Here is a 27,461-nt window from a genome sequence, read left to right as displayed (position 1 = left end):
AATTTCGGGTTGCCCAGGCAGGAAGGGTCACACTGTTGCTTCTTAAACTGCTGCACTCTCTTCACCTTCTGGGGCAGAATCTGTTGGGATCTCTATGATGACTTCACTTGGATTCCTGGCAGAAGAACAATGCTAACCATTTAGACTTGAAGGGGGCAACCGGACTTTCCCTTGCCTCCCCTTGTTAGCTAGGAATCTTAAATCATTCCCAGGCATTTACCCTTTTTTCTTCTTGAAAACTTCATCCTCATCAGAAGACTCCATGTCATGTAGCTTCTGGGCCATGTTTTTCTTGCATGTGGCATTGAGAGCTCTGTACATATCCCTCAGCCAAAGTGGCCACCTTAATGAAAAGAAGCCCTCCTGGGAAAGACGAGGGAAGGATATTAATTATGCTTTTGCTTGCCTTTCCTGGCCACAGCCTCAAGTCATCCTCAACTTAACTTGCCTGACTCTCAGCTTCTGATGAGCATCTCCTTCGCAGAAATCCAAAAAAGCTTTTTGGAAAAAACACATGCAAAATTAGTGAGTTGTGCTATTTTCTGTGTCTCTCACAATGCACATCTCAGGTCTCTTTTTCTGTTTGGTACTGGGGATTGAAGCCAGGACATTGTACTTGCTAGGCAAGCACTTTTGCCACTGAGCCACATCCCAGCCCACATCTCAGGTCTTATTGAGACAATCACCTGTGCTTTGGTTCATAATCACAACATACAAAGGGTCCCATTACCTTGGTGCTTGGAAACAATTCCAGGCACACAGGTGGGGCTGGCAGGAGCTCTCCATGCCTGTCCCAAAGGGCCATGCCCCTGGGGAGAACTTTGTATGTAACTTGACCTGAAGCACAGCTGGCATTGTCAGACCCACTTATCCTCTCTGCCCAAAATCCCTGTGCATAAACAACTGCACCACTATACTTGTCAGAAGCATTTCCTCTCTCCAGAGACTTTCACTTCAGTCCTCTCTGGACTTTGTCTTTCTTGTGTCATTTGCTGGGGTGAGGGAAGAAGAGATAGGAGATGGAGAGGTGCCTCTCTTCTCTTAGCCACTTTGTAAGTTGAATCACATCAAATAAATGTCTGCATCCAACTTCTCGAGTTGTGTGTCATTCATAGATTTTCATCTCTGAAAGGTTGTCATGATGAGTTATGAAATCAGTTTAAGGACATGGCTAGCACTTAAACACAAACTCACATATCTGTGGATGGCTCTGCAGTATATGTGTACTGCCTTATTATATAAAATGTAACCACAGGGTAATCAAGGGGAAGGAACCATCTTTTCCTGATACCCACCAACAGTGTCCTTATCACAAAATGAAATGGTGAACTAGTGTCTAAGTTTTCTCTTAGCTAAATGACTGAGGTTTTTGACTTTTTAAAAAAAAGTGCGAATGAGAAAGTAAACAGTAGGATGAGAATGTAGTTTTCCCCAGCAGTTTACAGAACGTGTTCATTTATCCCACCTTCCATCAGCTCTCAACCCCAACACTTCAGTACTTCTCTATCTTATACCCAAGGCTTCCAAGGAGATGTCTGGTTGAGCCTTAGGTCCTTCACTAATAGAACCAGGCATGGCCCAATCTTCTCGCCTCCACTCACTAAGGGACTCACGCTAGTACAGACTGCTTCTTTCTCTGCTGAGGAACTGCTTTTGCTGGAACCATGCAAGACCCTATGTGAAGTAAGTGTCCTTCCTTCCCATCATGTGTGGTTTCCTCATTATAATGTTAGAAGAAGGAAATAGATGAGTTCTAGGTTGTCCTCTAGTTCTTAGATCCTCACTGAAAGATTTTCAAACTCATATTACCTTGAGGACCCATTTTCTTCCTCTGTTGCTGTTCTGTGGGAATAAATCTGTTTTGGAGAAAAGCACAATCATGATTATCCATCCTCACAACCACTGGCCAACTCTCCATTCATTATTTAAATCTTATCTAATTTTCTTTTTTTTTTTTTTTGGTATGCCAGTCCTAGGGCTTGAACTCAGGGCCTGGATATTGTTCCTGAGCTTCTTTTACTCAAGGCTAGTGCTCTACCATGTGAGCCACAGCTCCACCTCTGGCTTTAAGAAAAGAGTTCATTAGAGATAAGAGTCTCACAGGATTTCTTGCACAGGATGGCTTCAAACTCTGATCTTCAGATCAACCTCCTCATACATAGGGTTACAGGAGTGAGCCACTGGCTTCCAGCTAGGTTTTATAAGCCCAAGTATCCTACTCTATGACTAGATCTATTTCTTGTTCCACAGCACATAAATATATGTGTGTTAGTGTGTGCAGGTATACTTACATATATATACTGACACAGAAAAGGAAGAGAGAGATATGAGAAAGTAAGAGAGGATGAGATTGGTTGCATTCATATCACAATGAACTGGGGTACACAGCTGCTTGCTGCATACATGTTGTTACGTGAATAAGGAAATCTCAAAAAGGCAAATAATGTATGTGTTCACTCATATGTGGACGCCAAACTTAAAAGACATACATATTTGTAGACATGTGCATGTATACATATATGCCCATATGTGTATATTCAGATAGAACATAAATTCTAACTATGGGACTATTTGGGACAAGGAGAGATGGAAAAATAAGAGGGTGATTTTGAAATATATTGCAACTATGTATGAAGATGTCATAAAGAGTATCAATGAAAGCTGTTACTTGATAGGGGTTTGGGAGGGTAGACAAACAGAAATTAATAGAATTATGCTGAACAAAACATAATTCTGTGCATGTCTGAAATACCATGATGAAATCCCTTGGTGCAATTTTAATACTCTCTGAAAAAGGAAAATGAATGGCAGGAAATAAACAAGGCCTTGCTGGGAAAAGCACCTGCAGGAGGGGATTGGGCTAATAATGAGGTGAAAGAGGTTGAGTATGGACAAAGGAGTTTATTTCTGCATATGAAAAGAGAACAATAAAGCCTGTTTTCAAAAGAAGGGAGGAGAGCTGGGCACTGATGGCTCACACCTGCTATCCTCTATCTACTCAGAAGGCTGAGATCTTGAGGATCAAGTTCAAAGCCAGCCTGGCAGGAAAGTCTGTGAGATTCTTATCTCCAATGTAATCACAGAAAAAAGCTGGAAGTGGGCACTGTGGTTCAAGTGGTAGAGTACTAGCCTTGAGCAAAAGGAGCTCAGGGACAGCACCCAGGCCCTGAGTTCAAGCCTCAGGACCAGTGGGGGTGGAGGGGGGAGGGAGGTGGAGGGGGGAGGGAGGTGGAGGGGGGAGGGAGGTGGAGGAGGAGGAATCGTTATCCAAGAAGAGCAGCAGGAGGAGATAAGGGAGAGTGATAGAGGGAGTGAGGTTGATTGAGATAATTCATATATGTGCGGACATATAATGAACCTCTTCAAGTACAACTCATGTACACTAATAAGAAAACATGTTAGGCAGCAGTGGCTCTTACTGTAATCCTAGCTGCTCAGGAAGCAGAGATCTAAGGATCAAGGTTCAAAGCCAGCACAGACAAATCCTCAAGAATCTTATCTCAAATTAACTAGCAAAAACCACTAAGTAGAGGCAAGGCTCAAGTGGTAGAGCAAAAGCCCTGAGCAAGAAAGATGAATGGGAGCCCAAGCTCCACAACAACAACAACAAAGTCACAAGAAAGACCCCATTGTAAAAGTAATGTCTGTTATTTTTTAAATCTTTAAAAAATCATTTCTATTTTCTTATAATATCTTTATAATTTCTTCTTTTTTTAAAAAAAAAAAAGAACATTTACCAAAATATATTTGCTTAAGGTGAGAAGAAGGAATCTTTTGTTAGGCACTGACAAAAATCCTTAGGGACTTGTTGTATTACAATCTGTTCATTTCCTATAGATGACTAGAAAGGTGACATTTCATCAGTCTTAAACTCAGTGTAGCACTTAAATGTACCTCAGTAGTAGAGTACATGCTCAAAATGTGCAAGGTCCTGGGTTAATCTCCCATGTGTGCAACTCACAAAGCCACACAATTTAGGAGCGCACCTGGCATACAGATTGCTGAACCCTGATTATTCTCTCTTTCTCTTTTTTGGTCATAGGGTTTGAACGTGGAGCTACCACTTTGGTCATAGTGCCACTTCCAGTTTTTTGGTGGTTACTTGGAGATAAAAGTCTCACAGACTTTCCTGTATGAGCTAGCTATGAACAGCAGTCCTCAGATCTCAACCTCTTCAGTAGCTAGGATTATAGGCACGAGCCACCAGCACCTGGCTCTCTATTTATTTCAATAAATGTTGGATTGTTTTACTTCTCGTAGCAGAAAGGAAATAATGCCTTTGGTCACCATTATTATCAACTGCAGGTAAAAGACTGCCTGCTGCCTGTCTTCGCAGAGCTTGCCATCTGACAAAGCAGAGGAACACATGGGAGTATAGAGTACAAACACCAGGTTAAACTCTGTACAAAGAAATGAAAAGCAGTCCAGGAGTTTGTAGAGATATCAAAGCAGGCCATGACTCGTGAGCAGAAGGACTACTTGTTCAGTGGCCTGTGATGACTTCTAAGAGGTCTTGTAAAGTAGCCCCATACTGGTACCTGCCTCCAAGACACAAAATTAGACTCACTGCTTCTTTTAGGAGTAATCTTACCATATTGGTGTCAGAGAACTACATTGAGAAATACTGTTCCATGGACAGAAAGCAGTCTGTGCCATTTACAAATTTTCTTCTGAAGAGTGGGAAAATGGCTCTGGTTTTCACATTGTGGGTTCTCAACCTATTACAAAGCAGGATATAATCTGGAAACCTGAATGAATCGTGGTCCTTACCTCAATGAGACAGAAAATTATAATCAAAATCATTACTACTACAGTCACAGATATTGCCAAGATGAGTTTGTTTTTATAGCCATATCCAGGAACTTCTTGTACGAGCTTTTAAAAAAAAGGATAATTTGTTAAAAAAAAAAACCACAAAAACTAACAAAAACAAAAACACACCAAACAAACGAGAGAGAGAGAGAGAGAGAGAGAGAGAGAGAGAGAGAGAGAGATGGGGATGGGAGGGAAAAACTGGGAGAGCATGAACAAACAGGTTACAATGTCCAAAAAGCAATGCATTCATGACTTATGTAACTGTAACACCTCTGTGTATCACCTTTATAATAATAAAAAATAAAATTAAAGGAAACAGGCAAACAGGAAAAGATACAGGGTTGAAGTCGACCTTTGATTCCTAGTTCTGTTTTGGGAACTAACAGGCTTCTCGAGGTTTTATTACTTACATGAGCATGATTTTTAATAAAAATTGTCCATTAGAAAACAAACAAACTAAGATTGGAAGGAAGAAAATTATTCAAGACCCTATTCTTCCAGGAAAGTAACTCGCAGGTTCTTAAAGAACATCTTACATTTAATGTGTTAGGGAGGGGAAGTGGGAGAAAAACGAGGGGGTAGGTAACAATGTTCAACAAGAAATGTACTCATTACCTTACTTATGTAACTGTAACCCCCTGAACATCACCTTTACAATTAAATTTTTAAAAATGAATGTGTTCCTTGCCTAATTAATTTGCATTTTCTCTGTTATCCCTTATCTGCATTTTAGGACCACTTCACTCTCCATAAAGGAGGAAAGGGGGGAAACACTGTCTTGCTCATATGACTTTGAACTTCACTAGAGCCCCCAGGGTTCTACTTTCAAGGTATGTTCTTAATGATGGAGAAGTTGGGCCCTCCTATTCCTTAGCTGTCCTCACCTGACTTAACTGTTTCCGTTCTCCTTGGCCTCCTTCTGTGCTCTCATTGATGTAGTTCTCTGTTTTCCACTGATCTGTATCCCATTCGGCCTTGGACACCTTGACTTCTTGCTGTTTGCTAAGAAACTTCATCAGGAGGCCGATTCTGGAAATGAGCTTGGAACAGACTTCCTGTACTACGGTTTCAGTACAGTCAAATTGTATAGTCCGAATAAGATGAGACAGGAGCTTTCTCACATCATTATTGGGGATAAGGGGCCTCAACTGCTGGTTTAACTGCATTTCAACGTGATCAGCATAGGATAAGAATGGGGAAGAGGAGTCTGTGGGCTTGACAGGTGAGTCCGTGCCTACACTGGGGTATTCCCATTGTGTCTCATTGGTGTGTTTCATAGTTGGAATTAAGTTCAATGCAGTCGCATTGGGATCTGCAGTAGTATGCTTTTTCTGAGTGGTTGTTTGAGGGACACTTTGCTTTGGCACAGTAGTTTTTTCCTTAGACACATTTTGTTTTAGAGCATGTGTTGCAGTCTGGTTTCCTACAGAAGTCCTGTCTACAGATGGATCTGAAAGATCATAGAATTGTGGGAAAGGGTTCTCTGGAGAATTCAGCTTTCTCAAAGATGAAAAGTCTCCTCCTGAAGGGGAATTTATGAGTCTCCTTACTGCAGAAAATGGAGGCCTGTTCCCAGGCATTGGTCTAAAGCGTGAAGTTTTCATTCTAAACTTTCCACTCAGTTTGGCCTTGGCCATTCTGTGGGTCACAGGAGAGCCAGTCTTAGGAAAGCGGTAATTTTTCCGGGAATAGATGACTGGATTTTCTGAAGCCTCCATGCTTTTAACTCTAGAATTTGCATCTTCTAAAACAAACATGCTATAGGCTAAGTCTTTGTCTTCATTTCTGACCTCATGTAGAGGTTTTACAGTGGTTGACCAGGAGGCCTGGCTTGCTGAGTCTTGTTTCTGGAAAGAAGAGGCTACTGCCTTATGTTTCTTTATGAAAGAGAGCTGTGTATGCAAGGCATTTCCCACCAATTTCCTGTGCTCCTGAAACACATGAAGCTGCTCCAGCTCCCTTAGGGGTAGGCTCCTATACCTTTTTTCTGTAGCAATATTCTTCACAAGAGGCTGACCACTCTGTTTCCTCATTTCCTTGAAGTTCCTTCTCTGCATGCTTTTTGGGCCCCTGAGGACTCTGTTGAACCTCTGCAGTCTTTGCTCTGCACTCTCCATCTCTGCCCAGGTGTTATCCTGTTCTTGGACACTTTGTGGCTTCTTTTGAATAAGCTGGCGTTTCAATTTTGGACCTAAAAGTCTGGACTGCATAACCATGGCCATTTTCTCTTTGTGTTTAACCTCATTGATTTTTTCCTGAATTTCAGCATCTAATAGATTTTCTAGAAAATAGAGCTTCTTCAATTTATTTTCATAAACTGAGTTATTGGGTAAAGGTTTAAGAAAGGGACTCTTTTTGTTGGATTTTATGTTGTTCTGGGCATTATCTCCCTGCACGTTTGTAAAAAGCAGTTTAATAAATGGTAACAATGTCAATTCTACATCGTCTAAATTTCCCTGTGAGAAATACGGCAATATGTAGTTCAGTGCACTAATAATATCACTTTCATCATTAGAATCTAACTGCTCATTCAAGAAGCTTGAGTAGTTAATATCATTTTTTTCGGAATATTCTCTGTCTGGTTCAATAGTCATCTCAGTGCCGGTATTCTTCTTCCGGGCCTTTAAAACCTTCTTGAATGTTCCATCTGGATTTCCTATTGTTGCTTCTTCAACTGTCAGAAAGGAAGAAACTGCTTTGTAAGGGATCACCGGTGGGCAGGCATTTTATTTTAAATATACTGCCACACATACCAATCAAATATATTAGAGGTCAGAAAAGATTTGAATGTCATGTTGAGAGGAAAACAAAAAACCTAAACTTAGGCTTATGAAATGGCAACCATTGGGACTGCCATGACAAAGTAGTTACCTATCCAGAACACTTGAGTATATAATTTTGTGTGAAATATAGGAATTCTATTAGAAACGAACATCCCAATTGCCTAGTACTCAAAAACAGCCCAAGGCTGGAAAACAAATATTCATCCCCTCAGTATCTTCCATGTAGAACAGCCATGCCTCTCCACATGCAGATGCCACACACCCTGTCCTGCCACAGCTGCAGAAGGAGCACAGGCTTCTTCTTTCCACCTCTTCTGTGTGATGTTTTCTTCCCACCACACAGGCAACCATGGTAAAGGATGTTGCTCCAGATACCAAAGGCAGAGATGCTATCCCAGAAGTTTCTCTCCTTTTGATAAAAGGAACTCAACTGAATTTGTTTTTTAGTTACTTACCTTTCCAGTACCTTCACTTGGGCTCTAGCTCTTCTAATAATAGACTCCACACAGTAGAAAAGCAATATAATATTTTGCTACTTTCCTTCAACTAGACAATGGAACAGGGTTCACTGTGGGTTAAACTATTATAAGATTGCCTAATTGTATGTCTATGTCCCTTATGTACAATGTCCAACAAATCTATACAGTAATTTCTTGAGATCTGAACGTAGAAGAGGGAAAAGCTGGGAGTTAAACCCAGGGTTTTGCAATGGTTAGGAGGTCTATCACATGAACTACCATCCCAATCTGTTTTTCAGGGGTTTTTTTGTTTGTTTGTTTGAAAGGTTTGACATTTTTTTTAACCTGGGCTGTCCATTGTTAACAGCCTCACACCTGTAGACCCCACTTTAGTGGCATTAGAAATGTGCACCACCATGCCCATCTTATTGAGATTGGGTCTTGCTAACTTTTTGCTTAGGCTTGCCTGGAACCACAGTCTTCCTACTTCCCACATCCTTGCATAGTTGGAATTACAGGAAAGAGCTACCATACAGGACTGAAATAGCTACTTTTCTCATATATCTACACTGCTTTCATTTCAAACTCCCCGGCTTTACTTAGGAATCACCCTAAGCTTTGAGTACATGAAGGTCTATGTCTCATTCCACGGCTAGGTTTCTTTTCCCAGAGAATTACAACACATTTGTTCATAGTGTTCATAGAGTCAGAGGATTTAAGGCTGGTGAGGAATGAGGAACTTAGATCTGTGGAAAAGTCAGTGGAGGAGACAAGACTTGAACAAAGCACTTCAGTCTTCTCATTCTATTATTTTTCTCAAGTATAAAAAGAGGTGAAATTGTTTTTGTTCTTTCCACCTCTGGGAGAAGGACATAATATTATTTGTTTTAAAAAGTTTTCTTGTTAAGAATAAGTGACACTGCATTTATATAACTATTATTTACAATAAGATCAACAATACCACTATATAAGCTATTTAGATATTTTATTTAATCTATTTAAGCTACCTACCTATGTTAAGGTATCTAGTTACCCATGAAGATAGTATGAATGAACCTAATATTCAGAAAGGCCTTAGTGTCTTGGCACTGGTGGCTCGTGATTATAATCATAGCTACTCAGGAGGCTTAGATCTAAGGATCAAGGTTCAAAGCCAGCCAGACCAGGAAAGTCCATGAGACTCTTATCTCCTCCAATTAACCACCAGAAAATTGGAAGTGGCACTGTGGTTCAAAGTGGTAGAGTGCTATCCTTGAGCAAAAGAGCCCAGGGACAGCACCCAGGCCCAGAGTTCAAGCCTCATAACCACAATAAAAAAAAAAACCTCTGAGTGATCTGTATAATCACAAATCTGAGTGATCTCTGGATAAGAAGTCCTAACGAAGAGGCTTTCCATCCATTAGGAATGCCTGGTAACAATCACTAAGTACAGAAGTGGAAACTCAGGCTCCAAATAAAGTAGAACCATATATACCCTTTTATAAACATGCAAAAGTAAAACAAAAGCTTTTTATACCTTCCCTAGAAGTAAGAGAGCACTTGGAACCTACTGCTTATCAAACTAGCTTAGATTCTGCAATGCACCATATGAATAATCATTGAAAGGCAAAACACCAAGCTGAGAACACAGTCCACACAGTGTGACCATTGATATTCTCCTTCCTTTGTTCCATTCCATTCCCTTGGTTCTTGTGCATAGGCACAGTTATATCATTATATTGTCCAATAGCAACTAGGAACCTGACATTCAGTAAGGGAGCAATTCAGACATTTGGGAAGTTACTCCTGATTGAACAATAAAAATACAGACATTATTATTATTAATAAATCTCATCATTGCTTTGAAAAAAAGCCAGGAACCAGAGGCTCACATCTGTAATCCTAGCCACTCAGGAGCCTGAGATCTAAGGGTCATAGCGTGAAGCCAATATAGGCCAGAAAGTCCATATGACTCTTATTTCCAAATAAGCACCCCAAAGCTGGAAGTAGAGATATGGCTTAACGGGTAGAGCCAGCCTTAAGTGGGGGTGGGGGAGAGGAGGGACAGTGCCCAGGTACTGAGTTCTAGCCTTAGTACTGGCACAGAGAGAATTAAAAATAAAAGTGAAAACATTTATCAGACAACAGACTCACGAAAATGTGGTGTGTTTATCAGCCATGAATTCTCACAAATCAGCTTGATTGTCTTGCAGACAACTTCAATATGACTTTGAAATTGGCAGAGGCAGCTGGCCATATGGTGAGGTAAGATCCTACAATGGAAATACAGAGAATTAGATTAGTGGGGAAGGGAATGAGAGATTTCTAGGGGTAGAAAAGATAGGGCAAAACTATTGTTGCTGTACAGAAATGAGTTGTTGAAGAACATGGCCTGGACAATCTTTTTATCAATGATAAATCACTGCTCTTGAATATTGAAAACAAGATGGAAGACAGTTACCTAACAAGACAGGAAACATGAAAAAGAGTATGGCATTCCTGAAATAAGGGTGATGGGGATTAGAATTCAGTGATATGGATTTGTAGTGTAACTCAGAAGCACAGGAAGGAGACAGACATCTAGAAAGAGTATCAAAAGGCTTCCAATGGCAGTAATTCCTCTTTCAACTTACATTGGGAATGATAAATATTAGAAATTATCTAGGTATAAATACTTCATAGTTTAACCCACATTTGTGGTTGGACAACAACAAATCACATTGGCTAAGTCTGGATTCTTTGAGCACAAAAATGAATAAAGGAGACCAGAAGTGTAGCTCCATGGGTAGACTGTTTGCCTAACATGTTGTGAGGCCCTGCTAGGCAAACCAATAAAGATGGCAATAAAGCATAGAATCATGTAAAAAATCGACTGAATTTAATACAATGCAATATGGTAGGAATGGTAGAATGAAAACTCATTTTTGATTGCCAAGTAATAAATGGATTCAAACAAAGATGATTTATCTTTCATGAGAGTTTGGGTGAGAAGATAAGATGTGTTATAATAGAATCTTTACTGATCTCTAATCACTACTTCATAGAAGATTTATTAATTACCACGCACAAAACTAACTCAAAGTTCACAAATTTATCACCTTACTCAGGTAGGTGATGAAACATAGCATTAAGGACCACTTAATACAGTAGTAAAATAGGAAGGCTATATCAAATGTTTAACTTTCTGTTATTTATAAGGAAAAGACAAAGCCAGCTTATGGGACAATTTACAAGAAAATTATCTTTAAAAATCTTGAAAGTACCAATATCACGAACACTGAAAAAAAATAGGGAACTGTTTTAGGATAAAAGAAACGGAGTCAGGACCTATATCATCTATCTTTGATTTCTTCCTCTGTGGTGATGAACTCTTGTGAAATTTTCTGTCCTGGTTGGCCTGGAAGCTCTCTCCACCCAGTCTCATGAAGCTTAGGCTGACAATCTCTATATCACTGCTAATTATCTATCGTTTGAGTAGGGTTGCTACATATAGGCCCAGCTGGCCTCAAATTGTGATCCTCCTGACCTCAGCATCCTAAATAGTGGTGAACCACTAGAACCCAGCTATGTATCTGACTGACAAATTTGCTTGACCCAGAATCAAAACAAACTATATTTAAAGGATATTATTGGCCTCTGGCTAAGATGGAATGATGGAAACCAATTTAACCTTCCACTTGAAACAACCAAATAAAAAGAAGAACAAAACAGAAGACAAAGTATAGACAACAGTAGTGTCAAGTCACTGGATATCAGCCAATCAAGGTGACTGATCACCAAGGAATGGGAAGTAAATGAAGTGATTTCTGTGATCTCCCTACCCAGTTACAGTTTGGATATGAGGTGCCCACACAGGATTATGTGTTGAAGGCCTGGTTCTCAGCTAGTGTTGCTTTCAAGGATTCATAGGAGCATTAGTTTCATTAATGAATCAATCCACTGGTGAATTCACATAGCTGAACATGCTACAACATAGTTGTATGCATGTGGGTGAACCAGGTTACTGGGAGCATACCTTTGAAGACCACATCTTGTCCCTGGACCCTTCTTGCTTTGTTTTCTTTCCTTCTGTTTCTTTCTGGGCCACATGCTTCCACCACCATGATGTGCTGCCTCATCACAAGCCCACGGCAATGAATCCAAGTGACTATGGACTGAAACGAATCTGGGAGCCAAATTGAACCTTTCCTACCTGGTTTTTCTCAGGTAGTTGTCATGGGGATGAAAATATGATTACCACAAGAGCTTTCTGCTCTACGAGACTTTCCAAGGCTTGGTACAAGGAGAGAAACACAGGCAGAGAATGTGTAATTCCCTCCTCATGGAAATGGAGCTGAGAATCCAAGTGAAACAAGGTGGCTACAGGTCATAGAGCAGAGTGCTACAGGTGAAAGACACACACAGAAAAAGAACTCTGGAGATATGAAGAGGGATGGCTTGAGTATTCAGCAAAGTACTGGTGAGTACATATGTGTAAAGAAAAGAACTAGAACGTACAATATGTATTACGTAGAGCATCACAGAATATGCTACAGGATTAGGATTTTTGCCTGCTCCTAAAAGCCAGACTGAAAACTATAATATCTCACAGAACACTGGGTGCTCAGAAAGGTCTTGCCATAATAGTTGTGAATAATGACCTCTACTGTTACACCCAAAATGATTTTTAAAAAGGTTTTGAGAAACCTAATCTCACTTGAAATATGTTGGAAGCATATTTATAGAAATATCCAAAAAGTACAGTACCGCATAGACTAAAATTCACAATGTCTGGGGAAACACTGACAAAGCCTACAAAGGAGTAACAAAGTTTGACCTATATTGATGAGGAAAAAAGAAAACCAAGCACAGCCAACCCAGAACATCAACAATATAGTAGAACGAGCACACACATTAGTTATTATGCATGTTAGTGTCCTGTTCATCACAAAAAGACTTAGCAAGGCCACAGAGAATGACATTGCTCATCCTATCTAAGACAAAGGCAGCACTCACAAATTTAAGGACAGCCTGGGCTATCTAGTGTGCTTCTAGCTTCAAACAGAAACAAAAAGAAAAGAAGAAAGAGGAGAAAGAGAGAGAGACAGAGACAGCGAGAGAGACAGAGAGGATATTGGAGCGAAACAAAGAAAATAAAGTTAGGCCTAGTTCCTTGAGCAAGTGAGAAGGCTGGGTAGTGATGGGATTTTGACTATCCAAATGAAGGCACCTGGCTGACATAGGAGGGCTGGACTCAGGTACTATGGGAGTTTGAGGAAGATGAGCTGAGAGTAGAAACCAACAGACTTGATAACATGGGGGAGATAGTCAAGGAGGAGGGACTGACAGAAGCAATGGGAGAAGAGTGCAATGAGAGGCCCCCCCACTTTTTTTTTTTACACAGACATGGTGTAATATGTAGTCGTGAGGCACACTAAGGTCTATCTAGTTTGCCATATTGTAGCTGAGGTGGTGCAACTTTCATGATAGGGCACTATAAAAATACTTCCTAAATCTACAAATCATAAAATATACTATACATGAAATTAACTTAAACTGGATCTTAGGGTTAAATGAAAGTATGTAACTTCTGAAAGAAAACATAGGAAAAAATCTGAGTTAAGACAAAAAATTTTTTTTGCTATTCTTTTGAATTAAGTTCCTGGGGTTTGCTAGGAGGAGCTCATTGATTCAAGTCCCCAACCCACATTTTTTTCTGGTAGGGTCTCATGTTTTGCTGGGGCCCATCCTTTGGTGGAAGTCCTTCTTCTTAGGCCCCCCACATAGCTTGGACTAGAGGGTCTCTCTGACTTTTGGCCTAGGTTGGCTCAAATAGCAGTCTTCCTGATCTCTGACTCTGGGATAGCCAGAATCACAGATATGTTTCACAATACCCAGCACCAATGTGTTCTTAGATTTCTTAGTGAAACAGTAAATAAAAGCACATATCATACAAGAAAATTGTGCTAATTGAAAACTTAAGCAAAATTTTAAAATCTTAAAACTTCTGCTGTTTGAAAGACAAGTCACAGAATGAAAAGGCAAGCCATACACAGAGAATATATTTAGAAGCACATATATTTGAAAGAACTTGTAACCAGAGCATATAAAGCACTTTTAAAACTTAGTAAAATGACAAATGTCCAAGCAGCATATGAGATCAGGTTCAAACAGACATGTCAGTAAAGAAGATACTTCCCCGTTGCTGCTTAACATGGTCAGCTATTCATGAAAAGCAAATCAATACCACAATGAGATACCACTACAAACCTACTAGTCAAAAAGCTAAAAAATTTTGTAAATGGAAATAGAAATATCAGGGGGAGATGTGGCGCGATTGCAATCTCATAGTCCACCCATGGACTCACTAAGGGTTGTGCCAAGTGACAGAAGCCAAATTCAAAGGCTGCACACTCTGTGATTTCATTTATAAGATGTTCTAGGAAGGGCAGAACCCTAGGGATAGAAATAGGTTTGGGGGTTTCCAGGGACTGGCGATGGGAGGAATGGAGCGACTGAGTGGCCTTTTGTGGGTCACAGTGGTGTTGAACACTAGGAACTTGGCAGTGGTTACATGGCTTTCTCTGCAAACCCACCAAACATTATACTTAAAAGGGGTATTTGTTTCTTAAGAAACCTAGGGGGAAAATGAAATGATAGAAATCTAAAAATATTAGCAGTACAAGAAATGTATCTAATGCCTAACGTATGAAACTGTAACCTCTCTGTATATCAGTTTGATAATAAAATTTTGAAAAAAAAACAGAAATCTAGAAATATTAACTTACATCTGGGCGCTGGTGGCTCATGCCTGTAATCCTACCTACTGAAGAGGTTTAGATCTGAGGATCACAGTTAGAAGCCAGCCCAGGCAGAAAAGTCACCATGAGACTCTTCTCTCCAATTAACCACTCAAAAACCAGAGGTGGAGATGTGGTTCAAAGTGGTAGAACCTAGCCTTGAGCAGAAGAGCTCAGGGACAGCACTCAGGCCCTGAATTCAAGCCTTGCAATCCCCCAAAAATAAAAAATAAAGAAAAAAATTAACTTACACTTTTTCCAACTCAAGGGTCAACATGAGGTTGTTCTCAATTGTTGTAAGTTGCACTTGTGTTGTTCCCATATGTCTGACAGAGAAAAGCCAGATATTTATAATGAACCCCAATGCAAATATTGTGTTGTTCAAAAGACAATTCAAGGACATGTAATTTCACTATTGACTTCCCTATAACGCAAGAGTTTGCCACAGAAGTTAATCTCAGAGAGTTCTTACTGAAGAGATTTAAATTTAGTGTTTGAATCATCAAAGTAATGACTTGGCCTTCTATGGAACTTATATCATTAAAAAAAAAAGGGGGGGCTGGGGATATGGCCTAGTGGCAAGAGTGCTTGCCTCATTTACATGAGGCCCTGGGTTCGATTCCCTAGCACCACATATACAGAAAATGGCCAGAAGTGACGCTGTGGCTCAAGTGGCAGAGTGCTAGCCTTGAGCAAAAAGAAGCCTGGGACAGTGCTCCGGCCCAGAGTCCAAGACCCAGGACTGGCAAAAAAAAAAAACAAAAAAACAAAAAACAAAACATTATCTTACTTCTGATTTCCCCTTCCTTCCTTCCTCCCTTCCTTCCTTCCTCCCTTCCTCCCTCCCTCCCTTCCTTCCTTCCTTGTCCTGGTGCTTGAACTCTGAGCCTGTTCAACTCCATTGCCTGGACCCTGTCCCTGAGTCTCTGTGCTGAAAGTGAGCACCCTGCCCCTTGAACCACAGCACCACTTCTGGCTGTTCTGAGTAGTTTATTGGAAATGAGATCTCATAGTTTCCTGCCCAGGCTGGCTTCCAACCATGATCCTTACATCGCAGCCTTCTGAGTAGCAAGGATTACAGGACTAAGCAACCAGCACTGGGCTTGTTTTTTTTTTTTTTTCAAATTTTTATTATCAAACTGATGTACAGAGAGGTTACAGTTTCATACGTTATGCATTGGATACATTTCTTGTACTGTTTGTTACCTTGTCCCACATACCCCCCTCCCCCCTGGGCTTCTTTTTTCCTTTTTAAAATAATGTACCTGATTCTTCTTAGCTTTCTATAATAAATAACAGTTCTACATGTTTTCTTCCTTCTGGCTGTTTGGTCCATTATACATACTATCTTAGTTATTTCCTTTGCCAACAATATGTTTTATCAATTTCCTATTTACTAAAATTGCGATTTTATTAGATGCCATGTAAAATACTGAACCTTTGAGGGAAGTAAAAAACAGAAATCATCTCAAGACTTTTAAGGTTACCTACATACTTACAGATATTTTAATGCTGGCAATTTGAAAAGATAGGAATCTTCAACTGCTGTCAGAGGATTATGACTAAGAATTCTGAAAAAATGCAGGGAATCAAAATGATCAATATTTTCATTAAATGTAAGACTGCATAAAAAGCCCATTTGGGGGTATGAAATAGTTTAAAAATCATTTTCTGTCTTTACCATAAGTCAGACTTAGAAATCCATGTCATTCTTTCTCTGGGAACCATTCAGGTCTGATGAAAATAATGTAGAGAGGAGAAAGAGGAGCTAGGAATAGAAGAGAAAAACTATGCCCAAGCACTTCCAGGTGAAAAGTGTTAGAAGTGGCTGCACTCGCAGTGAGCCTTCATTCATTCTGTGTCTTCCAGATATTTACAATGATTCACTGTTTCTTCAGAAATTTAAAATAATTCATGATCAAATTCATTCAGCTAGGGAAAAAATAGGACCACTTTCTTGGTTTTGAACTAAATAAACCTGCACTCCCAGTACATATTCCCACTTATATTCTTCAGTCATATCACAGCCTTTATTATCTTAGAGACAATTACTTGTGCACTTGTAAGCCTCATAGACTATATCAGTTCCTTGAGTTCAAGGCCCACACTTTCTTGTTATTCTCATCCCAGTGCCTACATAGTACCTCAAATTTGTAAATATTTAACAAGTGTTTGTTGGATGAACATCATCCTTTTTGCCTATCAGTAACGTGAACAAAGGCATTCTCTATTATCTATCTGGCTATCATTAATCTCTGCTTTGAGGCAGAGCCTTGGTAGCTCACACAGGCTGACCCTGAACACCTGGGCTCAAGCATTCCTCCTACCTCCTCCATTTCAAGTAGTTGGGACTGTAGTCATAAATTACATATCACATAAAATTTAATCCAAAAGGCTGAAATAAAGAATACCAGTAAAATTAATTATATATTTTTGTTTATAATTCCTTTTTTCTCTTCTATGCCTAAAAGCAAAAATTTTAAATCTGTGCTGATGGACATAAAATGGAATACATAACTAACATTGTAAAGGAAGTTATGAGGTAGGTACATTTACTCAAACCTATAATAGTAACTATACTACTAGCAGAGATGGGGAATCTTGGCTTGAGGCTAGCCTAGGCAACAAAGTTCATGAGACTTCATCTCCTCCAATGATTTCTTGAGATAATGCATGCCTGATATCCTAAACTATGGTGGCAACACAATAGCTAAATACACTGGCTCATACCTGTCATGCCAGCAGCATGGGCCAAATAGGAAGACTAGGGTATAAAGGGTATAAAGCAAGGCCCTATCTCCAAAAGGGGTGGTGATGTAGGTCAAGTGGTAACACTTAGCACAAGTGGGCTTCTTCACCTCTGCTTGCCACCCATTCCCTTTACCAAGCCATCAAGAATGAATGTAAAACCAGGCAACTTAGCAAAGTTTGTTACTCCTTAACAGCTTACTCACAGCTTTTTCATTGCCTATCATCTCAGCCTTTCCACCTAATGAGGCAGCCTTTCTCCAACTTACACTGGGATTCTATCATTTGTTCACAAAAAAGCCAAGTTGTCATCAGTGAGTAATATTACAAGGGAACCGACGCTGCATAGGTGATCTGCATAGCTTCTAAGCGTTACTGCCGCTTAGGAGACAGGAACCTGCCACAGGAACTTTTACAAGTTCCTCACTGCCTCTGAGTTTCAACTTTCTTACTGTAAAATGGAGATAGCAATATCCACAATGTAATCATTTGGGGGAAAAGGGAAACAAGATAATATATTGTATTTGCCATGTGCCAAACACTTTTTTATTTTAGAACTTTCGGCACAATACTCACTTGTATAAATACTTAATGTAGAACCTGAAATATAATAAACTCCTAATATGTAGATATTGAAGAAGTTTTATGGGAAGAGGAAGACTTTCTAAGCTTCTAAGGGAAGAGAAAATGTTTCCTACATAAGAAGGAAGAATATGATGCAGCCAGGAGAGAAGGTAGAAGTTGTTTTGAACACTTGTTCTTTTTTTGTTTTTCTGGAACTATTGCAATTAAACCATTAACCTGGATCATTCCAAAGGACATTCCTTTTTTGTAATACTGAAAAGTTTGAACTCAGGGTCTTGTACCTGTTAGGCAGAAGATCTGTTGCTAGGCTATGCTCCAGTCTCCCCTACCCCGTTTTGTTGTCTGTTGTGGGGCTTGAACTCTGGGCCTGGGCAGGGTCCCTGAGCTCTTCAGCTCAAGGCTAGCACTCTACCACTTGAGCCACAGCACCAGTTCAGCCAGATAAGAGTTTCACAGACATTCCTGCCTGTGGGGACTTTGAGCCATGATCCTCAGATCTCAACCTCCTGAATAGCTAGGATTACAGGCATGAGCAACCGGCGCCTTGCTTCCAGCCCTTTTTTGACTAGCTATTTTTTATATAGACTCTAGCTTTCTTCCTAAGCACACTACCCTGGACCATAATCTACCTATTTATGTTTCCTGCCATAACTGGGGTGACAGGTATGCATCATCCTTCCATTGAGATTTTGTCTAATGAACTTTACCCAGCTGGCCTGGTATGGCGATCCTTTCCATCTCACCCTCCTAATCAGCTGAGGCATTACTAAGCTATGAGGTTTATAGCCCATAAGTAAGGTTGTATTTAATATATTTATATTTATCTTCTATTTCACTTACAACTGGTGTAAAAACTGCATTCCATGCCATGTCTGAAATGTTCCAAAGTTGAGTTCTGTGAGTACATTGCAACCAAGGTTTGTATAAAAAAAAAAAGACATAAACCAGAGAATGTCTTTTGAGAACCTTAGTCATTTCAGGGATTCTAATTTACCCATGAGCAATTATAACCTCAGTATTTCCTCTACAGTGCATTCTCAATCATTACTTATGTCAACTGTGCACAACTTAATTTTAGTAACTTTCTTTTTTTTTTTTTTTTTGGCCAGTCCTGGGCCTTGGACTCAGGGCCTGAGCACTGTCCCTGGCTTCTTTTTGCTCAAGGCTAGCACTCTAAAACTTGAGCCACAGTGCCTCTTCTGGCCTTTTCTATATATATGGTGCTGAGGAATCAAACCCAGGGCTTCATGTATATGAGGCAAGCTCTCTTGCCACTAGGCCATATCCCCAGCCCCTTAGTAACTTTCTAGTAGCAAAATTTTAATTATATTTTAAAGTGAGTACTAATATTCTAGATGTAAGAAAGTCAAATTGGCAACTTACAAAAATTTCAAAAGTGGTATTGGTTCAAATGTACGCCTTTCAATGTATTGTATTTTATTGCAGGAAAGATCTCTAGAAAATATAAAAGGAAATGTTATGTTATGCTCTATTGATTTGTTATTAGATATGTGATTGAAGGAGTAAATCGAAGACTTTTGAATTGATAAAATTAAATACATAGTCTTTATTTAAGTCCTGGAGTTGTACTTCACCTTCCTAGAGCCACTAATCCTGCCCATGTATGAGAGTTTCACCTTTATGAATTTCATCAATAAAATATGTGACTATACATATTGAAAGATTTTCCAGAGAACAGAAGATTTATTAGGTGACTCTTTTGTATTCTTATCTAATTCATGATTATGAGCTTAAAGTTTTAAGCTTATATGTAATTTCTAATATTAAAAGGCATATTCTCAACATAGACTGTGTGTATGTCTCTATATAAGTATATAAAGGTATGTAATACAGAGATCAGTGGACAGATAGTCAGGAGGAGAGACCTTTATGCTTTAATTATGTCTTTCTAAGGCAGTTCAATACCATTTGGAAGGCATTTGCTCCTCTAATATATGACTTTGAATTAATTCTGAATTATACTTTCTACATGAATAGAACTTATTTGGGATTCATGTTAACTTAAAATTCATGAGTGCAATTGTTCCAGTGTACCGTGTGGAAATGCAAAAATTCCAGAAAAGGATTTTTATTTGAAAGAATTCAATCTTAACTACCACTGATTCCCTTATTTCCACTGATTCTACCTGAAACCTCCCTATCCCCTGAACGAGTTTAACTGTCCTGACTAGTATCCATCTCTCACCTTACTAATTCTAATCAATTCTGAACACAGCCACCAGATAGAAATTCCAGAAGTAATTCTCAAAGCTCAGCATCACTTAGGAACAGTTGATATGCTGTTTTTGGAGACAAGTTTTGGGTTGGCATGTAGCTCAGGTTAGACGGATACACACAAACACACACACACACACACACACACACACACACACGTATATGTATATCGGGCCAGTTCTGGGGCTTGAACTCTGGGGCCTTAGCACTGTTCCTGAGCTCCTTTTGCTCAAGGCTGGCACTCTACCACTTGAGCTACAGCACTACTTTCAGCTTTTTCTGTAATTATTGGGGATCAGAGTCTCACGGACTTTCCTGCCTTGGCTGGCTCCAAACCAGGATCCTCAGATCTAAGCCTCCTGAGTAGCTAGAATTAAAGGTATGAGCTACTAGTGACTGGCAAGCCGCAATTTTTTTTTTATCTTCCTGCTTTAGCCTTCTCAGTGCTAAGATTACAAGTCTGACTTAGCATGCCGACGGTAATGATGATGATGATAATTTATTTATTTATTTGTTTGTTTATTTTGAGACAGTGTTCAATATAGAGCAGCTGGCCTACCACTCAAGAACGTCCTGCCCTCTGGACACAGGTGGCTTATGCCTGTAATCCTAGCTACTCAGAAAGCTGAGATTTGAGGATTGTTGTTTGAAGCAAGCTTGGGAAGGAAAGGCTGTGAAACTCTTTATCTCTACTGAACTACCAGAAAAGATGGAAGTGGAGCTGTGGTTTAAGTGGCAGAGACTGAGCTTGACAACCTGAAGGCTGAAATTAGGAAAGCAACACCTATTGCAATAGCCTGAAAAGACATAAAATACTTAGGAATAACCTTAACCAAAGAAGTGAAAGATCTCTTTGATGAGAACTTCAAAAACCTGAAAAGGGAAATTAAGGCAGAATTTAGGAAATGGAAAAACCTCCCATGCTCCTGGATTGGGAGGATTAACATTGTGAAAATGGCAATATTGCCAAAGGCTATCTACAAATTCAATGCAAAACCCATCAATATCCCAACACCATTCTTCAATGAAATAGAGGAAGCAATCCAGAAATTCATTTGGAACAATGAAAGACCCTGAATATCAAAAACAATCCATAGTAGAAAGAGCAGTGCTGGAGGAATATCAATACCAAACTTCAAGCTGTATTACAAACCCATAGGTATGAAAACAGCTTGGTATTGGCACAAGAACAGGCCTGAGGACCAATGGAACAGAACTGAAGACCCACAAATGAACCCGCAGACCTATGGATACCTAATCTTTGACAAAGAAGCTAAAAAGATAGGATAGAAGAAAGACAGCCCCTTCAACAAATGGTGCTGGAAAACTGGGTCAACACCTGTAAAAACTAAAACTAGATCCCTATTTATCACCCTGCACCAAAATCAATTGTTTCTTTTTTCTTGTTGTGCCAGTACTGGGTCTTGAACTCAGAGCCTTTCCTTCCACTAGCTATTCCTGCTAAAGCCGGGCACTCTACCACTTGAGCCAAATCTTGACTTCCAGCGGCATTTTTCCATAGTTCCTTCCCAGGCAGGCTTTGAACCATGATCCTCAGACCTCAGCCTCCTGTGTAGTTAGGATTACAGGCGTGAGCAACTGTCACTCAGCCACTCAGGTCTTATCTTCATTTTCCTCAGTAAGGGCTGTTTAAATGAGTAATATAAATTAAGCTGATAACATATGTAACGTATCTAATGCTAGAGATGGGCTGAGATGCACACAGACTTATATAACTGCAGAATTTATTGCTGGATTCGATTTTAGTAATTATCTAATTTGAACTCCTATGCATTTCTCATGTAATAGACTCACAAATCAATATACTGGACTAAATAACTTACAAGTACTCGAGGGATAGAAGGCCTTCAAATGAATCCTTATGTAATTCAGTCAGGCGATTTTCACTGAGAATTCTGGAAGACAAAAAGGTTATGTCTGAATCAAAGTAAACCAAGCAGAATGGTAGAAAGGTATGGAGAATTGAAAGCTGTCATATTTTGTGACCTGGAGTGTAGAATAGCACAATTTTTAGGGCAATTAACATACCATCATAATGTGTTCACTCTAACAATACCGTTCCTAGATCTCTGTTCTACTGAATGACTCAGCCAGGTTCCCAAAGAAGTATGTACAGGGATGTTCATCATAGCCAGGAATGCAACAAGTTCATGACATGTTCTAAATAGCAGGAAAATTATTAAATCATAACACTATGAAATATTATTCAGGAATTTAAGCAAATAGGATAACCTTCTATGTACAAGGGAAGAAGCATAATGGTTCATAAAGTGAAATAATCAAGTCACAGGATGTTACCGTTTATGTAAAGAAAAAGAAAACCAGCTGGTAGCAAGCGGCTCACACCTGTAATCCTAGCTACTCAGGAGGCTGAGATCTGAGAATTGCAGAAGAAAAGTCCCCATGGGATTCTTATCTCTAATTAACCACTTAGTGCCAGAAGTGGCACTGTGGCTCAAAGTGGTAGAGCTCTAATCTTGAGCAAGAGAGCTTAAGGAAAGTGCCTAGACCCTTAGTTCAAGACCCAAAACTGACAAAACAAAAACCATATAACAAACATGTTTTGCTGTTTATAAATGCATATATAGGAAATGCATAGGAAAATATTTAGAAGGATAGGTTTTTTGTACTATACCTGTTATTTCATCTCTGTCGATTAATCATATATTCATAATTTTATCTATTGCATATTATATGTATGAATAATATATTATTTATATAGTGGAAAACAAATATAGATTGTGTCTTATGTATTTCAAAAGAGGGCCCATGAAATTTTATCTTTATTTGTTTATGTAATACTGGGGGTTGAATTCAGATTTTTCACCGTTTTTCTTTTGGTCTGTCATGGAGCTTGAACTCAGGGGCTAGGTGCTGTTCCTGAGCCTCTGTGTGTGCAAAGCTACCTACCACTTGAGCCACAGCACCACTTCTGACTTTCTGCCTATGCTGGCTTCAAACTGCAATCCTCAGATCTCAGACTCCTGAGTAGCTAGGATTACAGGTGTGAGCCACTGGCAACTGACCTCAAAATTATTTTAAGATAACGGCTCACTTCCTGCTCAGGTGTGTGCTTCAGTTGCAATCTGCCTGCTTTAGGCTTCCTGTAGTTGTTGAGATGACAGATGTGCACCACTGAGTCCAATTTATCTCTGGGAAAAAGGAGTCTGGTGTAATTTTTGTCCTGAATAGGCTCGAGGCACAATCCTCTTGACCTTAGCTTCCCATGTAGCTTGGGAAGACAGGTGCATATTACCATACCTAACTCTTGGTTGAGAGAGAGCTGTGTAAACTTTGAGGCCCGGGCAGGTCTTGAACTGTAGTCTTCCCCAATATATCAGTCACCTGAGTAGCTAGGATTACAGTCGTGAGCCACTGTTACCTGGCTGAAATTTTTATCATTGTTTTCATAATGGCCCTAGGGCCTCATGCACGAAAGGGAAATTCTCTACACTGAACTATACTAACATTCCTCAAGAAATTATTATATAAAATAACCACAAAATTTCAATCAGTAGAAGTTGATTTGGGATATGGTGGGAAATGCCTTTTCAGAAGTGTTGACCAAGAAAGATCCTAGAGTTCAGCTTCTGTATTCATATATAGAATGAATATACTTACAACTTGCCAACCCAACGGTATGTTTTCCATACATTTTCTCCTAAGTAAGAAATGGAGTTTCCTTGGAAATTTCTGTGAAGAAACATAGTTCATTTATTGGAACAAGTAGGAAAACAAAGACAAGAATAAATTGAAGAATCACTGCAACTCTGTAGGAGATAAATAAAGTAAAAACCATCACCTTTCTAGTTGCAGAGCTTTGAACTTCCTTGTTTTCACAAATATACAATGCCAGGCCATTGGCACAAAAGAGGAAACATCTCACTGGAAACTCAATCTCCTTTTTAATCTCTTGTGTATGCAATGCCACCCCATTAATCTGGAATATATTTGTCCCCCATACTTGTGTTTAAACTGACTCCTTCAATAAGGAAATAAATAATTCAACAGAAAATGGGGCAAAAATTTACCACTGTTACCAAACAGTACTAAAAGTTTGTCTAAATGCTCTTTGGAAGGAAGGGCACTTAGGGAGAAATGCATCCTAGGGAGAGAAAGTAAAACTAGAAATTAGTGGAACTACTGTGCTAGTATGGGAAGATCTCTTGGCCATGTTGCATAGGAAAAAGCATAGGAGTAAAATATTACCACATCAGAGAAAAAAATGCAAAGGAAAGAAATTGGAAGGAGGGATATATACAAAAATGGTAAAAAAAAAAAAAAGGATTATAAAATGGTTATAAAAAGTGTTGGCATAATGCAAAAGAGGTGACAAGTTGAGAGAGACCGCATACATTCACATTTTATCCTTTATACTTCTGTGAATTTTTGTATATGTGTGTGTGTTGCTGAAGACTGAGCCCAAGAAACTTGTGTGTGTAGGCAAGTGCTTTACACCAGCCCTTAGAGCTTTCTTTTTGAGAGGCAGGAGTATTGCTCTGTAGCCCAGACTAGCCTCAAAATCCATACCTTACCAGGTACTAGTGGTTCATGCCTATAATTCTAGCTATTCAAGAAGCTGAGGTCTGAGAAGTGTGGTTTGAAGCCAACCCGGGCAGAAAAGTCTGTGAAACTCCTACCTCCAATTAACCATCAGAAAACCAAAGTGGAGCTGTAGCTGGAAGTGATAGAGCACTAGTCTTGAGCATAAAAGCTCTGGGACAGTGCCCAAGTCCCACAGTGACAAAACAAACAAACAAACCAATCCAGACCTAACCTCTTTCATTCTCCTCTGTGCTAGGATTATAGACATGTACTTCTAAATCTGACTTTTGTAAATTTTTTAAAGAGTAGGAATATGTGCATTAAAGGAGCTCTTAAATACTTTATGTTTAGCTTCAACTCTGTGTAACTTTACCTTTAAATCTGTCCTTACCCCTCAGCAGTGACTTTCCTGTTCAGCTTCTATACACTTCTTCTGGCAGTGGAGTAGAGAAGAATTCAGTCTGTTCATCTTTCTAGTGGACACTAACACTCAAGTACAACCCTTCTGATTGCTTGCTGATGAAAATGCCTAAAACTAAACTCATCTCCTTCAAACTAGCTCTCATCTTTACTGCCAGCTCTGCCACTTCATTTCATCACCATCAATATCATGTTCAATTAAGACAGGAATGGGGAGTCCTATTTTCCATACACCCCATTCCCAACATTTCAGTCAATTACTAATTCCTGTCTGATCTTTCCTTGTAGGAAATCTCAGTGTGTTTTTTTTTTCCATTTTCGTCACAACCACTCTGACTCAACTACTTCTCAAGTTACATCTAGCTTTTTCTAGAGCTTTCTAGTAGGTCTCTTGAATTCAACTTTCCCTTCTAGACTACTCTACAGACAGGTCCTAAAATGTTCCTCTAGTATCTGGGTGTACATCTCATTGGTACATGACTGTGTTCCCAGGACTAAGGAAGCTGAGGTACAAGGACTGTGTAGTTTCAGTCCATCCTGGACCTGCATAGTGAGTTACAGGTCAGCCTCAGCTAACTAACAAAAGAAAACAAAAAATCCTCTCTTAGTCATTTATCTCTCTTGCTTGAAGAGTTTCCAGGGCTCCAAAACTCATAGTATAACTTTCAAATCCCTAGAGTTAGTATGGAAAGTCTTAACTATGTCTTTCATTGCTTCAAACCTCAATTCTTTTCAGAAAAACTGTCCTGCCATAATCCTGATGGCAACAGCAGCCATGATTTGTCTAGGCTCTACTTCCTGGTTTCTCTCTACTTAAAAAAATGATATCCACTCTGTAAGCTCCAAGTAAAGTTTTAGCTTATTCATGTAATATTTTTTTACTAACCTCTATGACCCAGTGATTACAGATTATGAGGAATGACAACACCTACAGTCTACATCTCTTTTAGTATTTCATTATACATCATTTCTCTTTTTATGCTGGTTCTATTTCTTGCTCTCTACTGTTTTGTGTTTTATACATATTGTGCTACTTCTCAGACTACTACAGGACCTAGCTTTAGGTTTGGCCCAAAGCAGATCTATATAGATATATAGACAGAATGAATACTGAGCATAACCAGGGGAATAAACAATAACCGCTAATATTCATATGTATTTTAGGTACTGAGATGTCAATTACATGTATATATGCACCAAAATTGACAACAGTCCTATGAAATGCTAACTAGCTTAATCTCCATTTTACAGATGAAGAAACTGAGCCACAAAGCTGAAAAACGTATCAATGAAATACCTGAATAAAAATCTAGCTAATCTCCTTCTAGACTCTACTCTTAAATTCGGTGCTAATATCATTGAAACAAGTTGTAAAGAAGTAAAAATAGAGAGTAAAAAATAGGAAGGAAAGAATTAAGCAATGGTATGAAGCAGGTAAATAAATATACAGAAAGAAAGTACAATTACAAAACCCTGGAGAAGGAATACAGTACAAGAGGGGAAAGAGGACAAGGGAAGTTGAAAAGCTAAAGGAAACAGGAGAAACTCAGAGATGAGATGAAAATAGCCCAGAAAGACCTGGAGGAAAAGAGGTTGCCATGTTGAGAAGTATGCCTAGCACAAAGAAGGAAAGGTGATGCTTACAACATTGTGAAGATTCTCTTCTTGGTGTGGGTGTCTGGCATCGGTACTTGGTGGAGCTTCTGTGTTGGGCTAAGACCAGTACACAACATTGTCTGATCTGGGCATGCACAGAGCTCACATATGTTGATTTTTGGAGTGACCACCTGTCCAACATGCACCGTTAATAACTTTACAGTGACGTGGTTTGCGGAGTACTGAGTCATGTTCAATCCCAGTCCCAAAGGTTTCACTGTGACTTGAGTCACGGGGATATGTGGAGAAGGAGATGCAGAAGATGGAGGCTGTGTAGTTGGTGAAACTGGAGGATGAGTTGGGGTTGCCTGCATCGATGAAGAAACATTCACCTCTGTAGTAGGTTCTGGAGTCAGGTTGGGTTGTTGAGCCTGAACCTGGGCAGGGGGAGAAGGGAGAGGGAGAAAAGGAAGAGGAGAAGAAGGGGGAGGGGGCAG

The 27,461-nt window shown here is 39.5% G+C and overlaps 3 protein-coding genes across 3 annotated transcripts in view; 1 reads left to right on the top strand and 2 right to left on the bottom strand.

Annotated features, from left to right (window-relative positions):
- LOC125366145 (leucine-rich repeat-containing protein 37A2-like) overlaps positions 1 to 27,461 on the bottom strand; it is a 408,609-nt gene that overhangs the window by 220,610 nt on the left and 160,538 nt on the right. The window lies entirely within an intron of this gene.
- The window catches only part of LOC125366146 (RAD52 motif-containing protein 1-like), a 243,380-nt gene that overhangs the window by 182,241 nt on the left and 33,678 nt on the right, over positions 1 to 27,461 (top strand). The gene's annotated exons all lie outside the window — the stretch shown is intronic.
- LOC125366281 (leucine-rich repeat-containing protein 37B-like) lies at positions 43 to 27,318 on the bottom strand. The gene is made up of 13 exons (XM_048366870.1): positions 27,013 to 27,318; positions 24,025 to 24,096; positions 22,227 to 22,298; positions 19,536 to 19,602; positions 18,988 to 19,073; positions 16,314 to 16,385; positions 15,066 to 15,140; positions 10,190 to 10,308; positions 7,335 to 7,489; positions 5,700 to 5,984; positions 4,771 to 4,875; positions 1,810 to 1,856; positions 43 to 115 (listed from the first exon to the last, which is right to left on the bottom strand). Exons 1-13 carry the CDS (start codon positions 27,213 to 27,215, stop codon positions 43 to 45), a joined length of 1,431 nt encoding a protein of 476 aa, XP_048222827.1. The 5' UTR covers positions 27,216 to 27,318.

The sequence above is a fragment of the Perognathus longimembris genome, chromosome 17, assembly GCF_023159225.1.
Source record: "Perognathus longimembris pacificus isolate PPM17 chromosome 17, ASM2315922v1, whole genome shotgun sequence".
NCBI classification, from domain to species: Eukaryota; Metazoa; Chordata; class Mammalia; order Rodentia; family Heteromyidae; genus Perognathus; species Perognathus longimembris.
This window is presented reverse-complemented; position numbering and strand designations above follow the sequence as displayed.

Coding starts and splice junctions, on each gene's coding strand:
- LOC125366281 (XM_048366870.1), bottom strand. CDS start 27,215: ATGACTCAGTACTCCGCAAACCACGTCACTGTAAAGTTATTAACGGTG. Junction 19,603..22,226: donor CTTCTATCCCTCGAGTACTT/GTAAGTTATTTA, acceptor TATATTTTCTAG/AGATCTTTCCTGCAATAAAA. Junction 116..1,809: donor GAAGAAAATGGGTCCTCAAG/GTAATATGAGTT, acceptor TTCTTCTGCCAG/GAATCCAAGTGAAGTCATCA.